Here is a 9,262-nt window from a genome sequence, read left to right on the forward strand (position 1 = left end):
GTTCGTTTGTTTCATCATTCTCTGAGAGGTCATCCTATTCCAGCATTTTAGAACACCAACAGGGGAAATATTCAGGAGTAACTATGTTGCCCATGCAGCAAAATACTAAATCCCCAAATAGCAATGCCATTTGGGGGCAAACTCTAAGGTTTGCATTAGAATTCCTCAGACCAAATTTAAACCTGTGACTCTAACATTATCACTATTGTTTTCCTGTATGGTTTTTAACATCTTTTCCTGATGAAGAAACCAATGAAGCTTTAGAAGTGTCCATGCTGTATTTTATGTTTTGGAGCTGGCTCATCAAAATGTATCTCTACTTGGGAATGTCTGTTGTACTTTTAAACGCACCATCTTAATACTGTGCTATTTAAAAGCCCAACAGCAATAAGGAGGAGAAACGCTTTGGGGGTGCCTACCACCACTGTCCGAAAGTCACTCTTTCAAACAACAGCTTCCAGAAACCATTGCTAGCACCATGTTGGGCAGATAATTATTTGAATTCAAGTCCAAAATAGCAGTGCTTCTATACAGTGTCTACACACTTGAAGAAAAGTACATCTCTAATATCCGTTTCTTTCCTTCTCCCTGATTTCCAAATTTTCAAAACCCTAATCACATAGAACCATTTACAGGACAGCTTCTTTGTAATACAAAGGAAACACTCTTCAAGTGATTTTATGAATCACAAACATCCCCTAAACTTAAAGCTAGGTGACTTCTTTTAACGTTGAGAGTTGGATATCAACTTCTTACATAGAATTCCTAGTGGTATTGCATCCAGACTGTTGCCTAACAAATCAGCTCCAGTCCTACTACATCATCTGTTATCTCAGGTTACTCATAGTCTACCCAAAATCAATATTTTCTGTTTACTGTTCCACCTCCCCTAAAAAGGTGGGCTGATCAATATATTATAGTCAATTGCATAATCCTCATGCAGGTAGAAGGGGAATAACTACGCAGACACACCACACACTATTGAAGATTAAATCCAAGTCTTACGTAAAGCCTATCTCCACATAAAGGCTTGTTCCAAAAGCCTTTTTTATTTTTGGCTCTGTCCTCCTTGAACCAGGGCCAGCTGGTCACCAGGCCAGTATCAGGAGCTTACTTCAACATGACACAATCATCAACCACATTTGAGGACTCTGGGCAAGCTGATGAGAGTCAGGGCAACAGTGGGAGGCTACTATCAGTGCTCCAACATGTGTCACCCAAGACAAGTGCTTCACACTGGGCAGTGAGACAGTCAGCTATGTCCCTTACCTTAAAAGGATAACCCAAACAAGTTACAGGTCATTTACTACCACCCAAATCAGCCTGCCTGCAGTCTTTCAACCTACAACACTGCATCATGGGCTGATGCAACTGTAATGTATTTTGTTATCATGCACAGATAGTATTACAAAGGCAGCACGTGCTCAAATCTTGTAACTGAGAATAGTCTGACCTCAGAGATGCCCCTTCTAACTTCTTGGCAGGACAGGAATTTCTGGCAAGACTCCAGGAGAAGTGCAAAGTGTCACTTACAAAGCCATTTATATCAGCTCAGTTCCTATCTCCCCAGGGGAGATAGGGCAGAATATCAATAGAGTATTATTATTATTTATCCCTTTAAGTAATTTTCCAGGGGTCCTTTGTATCCTTTCATATTTGCAGATTTTCCCCAAAAGTGGTAATCTGAAAGTCAGGATAATTCTTCCACATTCCTATCAAATACATTTTACCTTTCACAATGATACACAATAAGAACTTCCACCTGAAAAAGAAATGTCTTTTTCATACTGATGTCCATATACTGATCAAGTGGGGGAAAAACTGGCACTTTGCTCAGTCCTTTCATTTGATCATCCAGTGAGATGATGATCTTAAATTGATTGGATCAATCGTTGATATAATGTGATTGTTTCTCAATTGTTGTGTCCAGTTAAAGTAAAATTGATATGGTCTCCTGGGTTGCATCTGAAATTAATCAGAGGCAAAAAAAATGTCTAGCAACACTTTGAATTCATAGGGAAACAAGGATAGAATATTTCAACTTCTAAATAGTTTGCAAAAAATGTGAAGGTAAATGCTACTGAAGCGATCCAATGGCTAGTATGACTCAATGAAACTGGCATTTAAGAGGAACTGGGATTGGCTAACTCACCATAAAAGGTTGTTACTTAAGGTGTTCTACATCGGCTCATCACAATGACTCATACCTGCTCTGGATGGATTATATAACATATATTGCACCAGACCTCATACTCTCATAGTCTCTTATATTACAATATACTCCATCCAAATGTTTGCGTGCATACTCTGCCTGTACATTTTGCCTGTTCACTGGATTTACCACTTCATGCAAATTCTACCACACACATTACGAGAGATCCTGTGCTATATCTGATGTAAAGGAAATTGCTACCCTTTGGGAAAAATACATTTTGAATACAACTCCCATCACGCAAAACTTGTTGGCTGTTGACCTCATATCCCCAAGCTGTTACATTTCTAGAATTTGTAACCATGTGGATTGTGCCAGTTCAATTTTTTTTTAAAGCAAACAAAAATAATGATTGATTTTTTTCTTAGGTATTGGTGAACATTAAATTCTCAATTTAATGTTTTTTTAAGGTTGCAAGATTAATTATGTTGTAACAGACGGGTGATTTCATAATTTGATAATATCATATTCTACTAGGCACTTTTTTTCAAGCTGCACTTTTCATCAACGTTTGAAAGAACCATTGTTCTTGCTACCATCTTTTTTTTTTTACTATATTTATTAGAAATCTCTTCCATTTCTTAATATTCAGCTTTTGAAATGCAGGGCACAAAGGGACTGTAGTATGTGAACAGGAACGAAAACTACACAGGACAAAACAACATTATATTTTTAAAAAATTAATTCTATCAAGACTCCCAAAAGGTTTCTTGGCCAGAGCTTCTTGGAAGATATTGTTCAGGGTTCAACATATCTTTATTGGGGAAAAAACCTTTTCAAAAGCTATAGATTTCCAAGACCAAAGGATTCCTCCAGGCTGCCCTTGGTTGCCCTTCCCCTGGCCAAAAAGTGGGCAAATTGCTGCTTGCTAGGCGTCTAGAAGCCACCTAACCCTAGACACATACCTATTGTTGAACATCAGAAGTGACCTTATGTTCACATCTATTTTTGTCTGTTTTCTTGCTTCGGGACACATTGGCAGAATGAGGCAAAAATGGTAAACAAGACTGTCAGTTTATCAACACCATATGAGATGGTTGCCATTGTTAGGTGTATGAAAATCAACTCTGACTCCTGGAAATCCTAGCAGAGGAGGTTAGCCACTGCCTTCCTTTGAATATACAGTAGAGTCTCGCTTATCCAATCTTCACTCATTCAAAGTTCCATATTATCCAACGCAGTCTGCCTCCCACCAGGATCCACAGCTGTTTCAATACACTGCAACGTTTTGGTGCTAGATTAATAAATATGGTAATTACTACATAACGTAACCGTGTATGGAACTGCTTTTTCTGTCGATTTGTTGTAAAACATGTTTTGGTGCTTAATTTGTAAACTCAAACTTGGTGTTTAATAGGCTTTTCCTTAATCCCTCCTTATTATCCAACATTTTGTTGACCTGTTTATGTTGGATAAGTGAGACTCTACTGTAGCTTAAGAGTACCTGGCATTCCCTGGCAGTTACCCAAGTACTGCTTAGTTTCCAAGATCAGAGAGGGTACATGTGCCAAAGATAAGGCCCATGATAAGGCCCATGGGACAAATTTGGCTCTCTGCATCATTTTATGTAGCCCACAAGGCTTTTAATGCCAGGGCAATTTACAAAAGTTGGCCTACTTATGAATTTCAAAAGATTCCAATATCTTAAAGTCTTTGATTTCCTGTTTCTTAAAGCCTGATTTTCCTCTGGATTCCCAGAAATTTCAATTATTTCTTTATTGCTGACTCAGATCCGCAAAGCAAAAATTTTCCATGAATCAATCAGCACAGAATATCTAGGGTGGGGTCAAATGCAGAGTCACAGACAAAGAGCTAGACTTATTCAAAAAGAGGACAGGTAAAGATGACAACTATTTTATCAGTTACATAACCTTGTTGTAATCAGCCACACTGAGTGGAAGAAACCTAGGCAAATGATTAAACTTCTGTTAAAAGAAACATGACTTTAAAATATATACGTTAGCTGTGATGGACAGCTCTAAGGTTCTGAACCAGCATATTCAATTTTAATACAAATATGTTTAAGCATGTTGAGGAAGCAAAACAAAGCTACTGTTTGATTCAGACATACTGCATTTGTCATTTACTGTAACTATTACATAAATACTGGCCAACAATCCTTGCCAAATCAGTCAGCATTCAGGCCTAGTCCAAGAAAGGCTGTTGCCTGGAACAAGGAAGGAAGGAAGAGTTCTTGAACAGAAGCTAGTTGGATTGAGAGCTGAACCTTACTTTCAATACTGACAATGAGATTATGTCCTCTGCCACATGCGACAGAGCTTGAAATTTGTATTTTTCGTATAAAGTCTCTATAAGCCAGTTTTTGGTGAGTTGCATAATAAACACATTATCCTTTCAGAGTGAAACACTAAGGAAACAAATCATCCTTGTTGCTCCCACCCTATTGCCTGAAATTGTGCCACTGAACCCAACAGTACAGACATTTTTAATATCATGTCATCTGGCAGGGCACCTGGCAAAAGGCCTTGGATAGAGATTTCAAGGTCAGACAAAGCACACATTGGAAGAAACAAACATTTGGGTACAACTGTCCAAAGATTTGAAAGCCATTAAAAGTCAAGAACACTCTGAACTGGATTCATAAATGCACTGGGAATAAGGAATATTTCAGCAATATATGAAATATTCCCCAATTAAGCAGCTTCACAAGCAGCTTGTAGAATAACACAAGAGTCCAGAACATTTTCAAAGGAAGTTGCTCACACAACACAAATCCAAATAGAACTTATTAAAAAAAACTAGCTGTCCCTGCCATGCGTTGTTGTGGCCCAGTCTGTGTATATGTATTTTGTGTATGCATATGTGTGTGTGTATATTTGTGTATATATGTGTGGTTTTGTGCATGTGTTGCAATGTAATTTTGGGGTTTTTTTTTTACCTTTTAAGTCTCTTCTGCTGTGTTTTTCAGTGTTTTTATGAGTGACTAGCTGTCCCCTGCCATGTGTTGCTGTGGCCCAGTCTGTGTATATGTGTTATGTGTGTGTATATATTTGTGTATATGTGTGTGTTTGCATATATGTGTGTGGTTCTGTGCATGCGTTGCAATGTAATGTTTGGGGTTTTTTTTTTTTTTGCTTTTTAAGTCTCTTCTACTCTGTTTTTCAGTGTTTCTGTGAGTGATGGTCACTCATTAGCCTGAAAGGTGTATTTTGTCCAAATTTGGTGTCAATTCGTCCAGTGGTTTTTGAGTTATGTTAATCCCACAAACAAATATTACATTTTGATTTATATAAATAGCTGAAGCAAAATGCCTGTGCAGGTTGGGCCATAGCCATTATACCAGCCTAAAGCTATTGTGTAGTTGAGACTACAAGAAGCCACATGACTACAAAACTGAGAGTAAGCTAGAAGAGACTAATTCACCCTTGCCTACAGAGCACTGTGAAGCAGAGGAGCCAGGCAAACGTGGCTAGTGCCAGTGAATCACAACCCAGGAAAGGCCTTTGAAGGAGAGAAGATACAAAGCTGAGGCTTGGCTTTGAGAGAAGGCAGATAAAGGACAGCCCCAGAAAATTGAGGAGATCTGCAGTAGAGATATTGAGCCAGGGGGAAGAGATGAATATGGTTTTGGGGAACTGTGAATGATTAGATAGTTCAGGGGTTAATATGTGGTCCAAACGGTGGTTCTGATCCGGGGAGCGGGGTGACTTCTCAGGCAGCAAATAGAAGAGGTACGGTAGAAGGAGATCTCCTTGTTCCTTTTGAATCAGGAAGCCAGACGGCATACGGCATGGGCCATGCTCTTTGGCTGTGGCAAAAGATACTATGCTCATGAAGTTAGGTTCCAGCGACTACTTGGATATATGAAATGTGCCCGTATGTGGAGCATCTTGCCCTTTTGCCTCGGGCAGCAAAATGTTGTAAATTGGCCGGTCTTTTATTATGGCCAAAATTGCATTTTTACTCCCTCGGAGAGAAATTTGAGGAATTTTCTACCTGAGGTGCCCAAAGAGGCTGGTCACATAGATATTATGAATGTGGCAGGAAACTGAGGAGGGAGTGAGATGGAAAGTGCTGGTCTGTCTAAAGCAGGCATGAGCAAACTTCAGCCCTCCAGGTGTTTTGGACTTCAACTCCCACAATTCCTAACAGCCTCAGGCCCCTTCCTTTCCCCCCTCAGCTGCTTAAGTAGGGGGCTGAGGGGGAAAAGGAAGAGGCCTGAAGCTGTCAGGAATTGTGGGAGTTGAAGTCCAAAACACCTGGAGGGCTGAAGTTCGCTTATACCTGGTCTAAAGGTAGCAAAGATATCCCATATGAAGCTGGCACTTGGAACCTTGTGAACTGACAGCAGTTACTGGGTTGCTGTGAGTTTTCCGGGCTACATGGCCATGTTCTAGAATCATTCTCTCCTGATATTTCACCTGCATCTATGGCAGGCATCCTCAGAGGTTGTGAGGTCTGCTTGAAACTAAGCAAGTTGGGTTGATATATCTGTGGAATGTCCAGGGTGGGAGAAAGAACTCTTGTCTGTTGAAGGTAGGTGTGGATGTTGCAATCGATCACCTTGATTAGCATTGAATAGCCTTGCAGCTTCAAAGCTTGGCTGCTTCCTTCCTGGGGGAATACTTTGTTGGGAGGTGATTAGCTGGCCCCGATTGTTTTTTTGTCTGGAATTCCCCCGTTTTTGAGTGTTGCTCTTTATTTACTGTCCTGATTTTAGAGTTTTTGAGGCAAGTGTGAATGTTGCAATTGGCCACACTGATTAGCCCGAAAAACTTACAGCAACCCAGTGATTCCGGCCATGAAAGCTTTCGACAATACATCTACAGCAGTTAGTTTTATCTACTGTTACATTATTTGATTTTATGTTACATGTGTTGATGGAGGTTGTTGTTATAATTTTACATGATTTGTTTTATATTTCTGCACCATTTTTACTTGTTGTATGTTATATGTGCACCCTGGAATGCCTTGTAAGCCACCCTGAGTCCCTTTGGGAAGGTGGTAGCAGGAGAGAAATAATGTTTATTACTAAGCCTGTATATTACTCTCTGGCACCTGTGGAACTGGCTCAGCAGTGATTCTTTCATTCATCATTTTCCCTCTAGAGCAGCAAAAGTATGGGAAGGATGCTGCCTCTGGCTATGGAAGATTCTGGGCTGCCTTGGAAAAGAGACAAACAAGGTCAGCCTGGCCTTTGGAGCGTTTCCTCTCTCTTCCCATGTAGAGATCTCTTTCTTATGCAGATGACCTACCCGAAAGCGCCTTCCATTCGCAAGGCTCCTTTTGTCACATCTCCCATCCCTTCAGGAGGAGGAGGAGGAGGAACTCGGGATTGCTCAAGGCTGGGGAAGGGAAGCAAAGAGGGTGCTTAGAAGGAGAGGGGAGGGGAGGGCTACCTACCCATTCGGGAGAGCTTGCCCACCAGCCCGGCATCCCTGATGGCAGCAGGGCCATGGTCCACGCCGCTTTTTTTCTGAAAGAGGAAACAAAAAAAGGCGATGACGGGTGGGGAGGGAGGGAGGGGGCAGCGAAGAGGAGCGGCGCGGAATTTGCCGGCCGTGACGTCATGCGGGGAGGGGGCAGAGGAGAGGAGCGGCACGCGGTTTGCCGGCCGTGACGTCACGCGCTGAACCTCCTCCGCAAAGGAAATTTCCACTGCTTTCCCGCAAGACAAGGGAAGAGCCGCCTGCTCGCATCACGCCCCCTCCACCCCCAGGACCTTGAGAAAAGGAAATCAGGGGCACAAATCCTACTAGCCCGGGAAAACTTCGCCCCCCCTCCCCTCCAGGTGTTTTGGACTTCAACTCCCACCATTCCTAACAACCTCAAGCCCGGGTTGTTGAGAATTTTCTGGGCTGTATGGCCATGTTCCAGAAGCATCCTCAGAGGTTGTGAGGTCTATTGGAAACTAGGAAAATTGGGTTTATCTGTGGAATGTCCAGGGTGAGAGAAAGAACTCTTTTCTGTTTGAGGTAGGCGTGAATGTTTCAATTTGCCACCGTGATTACCATTTAATGGCCTAGCAGTTTCAAGGTCTGGCTTCTTAGTGCCTGGGGGAAAACCTCAATTGGCCACCTTGACTACCATTTAATGACCTAACAGTTTCGAGGCCTGGCTTCTTACTGCCGAGGCAAATGTGAATATTTCAATTGGCCGTCATAATTACCATGTAATGGCCTAACAGTTTCGAGGTCTGGCTTCTTACTGCCTGGGGGGAAACCTCAATTGGCCACCTTGGTTACCATTTAATGGCCAAACAGTTTCAAGGTCTAGCTTCTTACTGCCGAGGCAAGTGTGAATATTGCAGTTGGCCACCTTGATTACCATTTAATGGCCTAGCAGTTTCAAGGTCTGGCTTCTTACTGCCTGGGGTAAAACCTTGTTGGGAGGTGATTAGCTGGCCCTGATTGTTTCTTGTCTGGAAAGCCTCAATCCCTTTCCTTTTCCCGCTCAGCCTGCCCAGCCCTTTCTCCTCCTCTTCTCCCCTGCTTGGCTTACCTGGCCCCGGGAGAAAGGGGCTCCAATCAGGGCCACCGAGTGCGCCGGTCTCTTCTGGACCCTCAACGTGGATCCCGCCCGCTGCCTGAGGAGCCGGCCGAAGCTGCTGCGTAGCGACATAGCGGCAAAACGAGAGGGAAAAAAAGGAAGACAAGATCACGCGCCGCCTAATCAAAGAGTACCGGCACCGCTACCCACGCCAGTCTTTTATATCCACTGCGGCGCCCCGCCCACCGCGAGGCCACGCCCCCTTCCTCGGATTCCTCCCCCGCCCCCTTGGTCGTGGGCCCAGGCCTTTAATCTCCCGCGAGCCAATCAGCGCCGAGCTGGCCGGAGGTGTGCGCCCGAGCCCCCTTCGAAGCCGGCGCGCGCCAGGAAGGGAACGTGCCCGGAGAGTGTTGGCTGGCTTCCCTCTTTGGCTTTGTTTTCCTTTTCTCTCTCTCTCTCTATCCTCCGGTTCTCAGCGTTAGCCATCCATCCATCCCGCCGGATTAAAGTTTAAGATTAAAATGGGCAGCTTCTGCTTTTCCACCCGAGTTGCATCTATCTACACCAGGTATGGGCAAGCTTGGGCGCTCCAGGTGCTTT

The 9,262-nt window shown here is 43.1% G+C and overlaps 1 protein-coding gene across 1 annotated transcript in view; it reads right to left on the minus strand.

Moving 5' to 3' along the window:
- The window catches only part of ARG2 (arginase 2), a 16,871-nt gene extending 7,992 nt beyond the window's left edge, over positions 1-8,879 (minus strand). Inside the window, exons 1-2 of the mRNA XM_060762414.2 lie at positions 8,675-8,879; positions 7,577-7,649 (exon numbers count right to left, since the gene is read on the minus strand). Of these exons, the coding sequence (XP_060618397.1) occupies positions 7,577-7,649; positions 8,675-8,794 (193 nt within the window). The 5' untranslated portion in view covers positions 8,795-8,879. The remainder of the gene's footprint in view (positions 1-7,576; positions 7,650-8,674) is intronic.
- Positions 8,880-9,262: the final 383 nt, after the last annotated feature.

Source organism: Anolis sagrei, chromosome 1 (assembly GCF_037176765.1).
Source record: "Anolis sagrei isolate rAnoSag1 chromosome 1, rAnoSag1.mat, whole genome shotgun sequence".
NCBI classification, from domain to species: Eukaryota; Metazoa; Chordata; class Lepidosauria; order Squamata; family Dactyloidae; genus Anolis; species Anolis sagrei.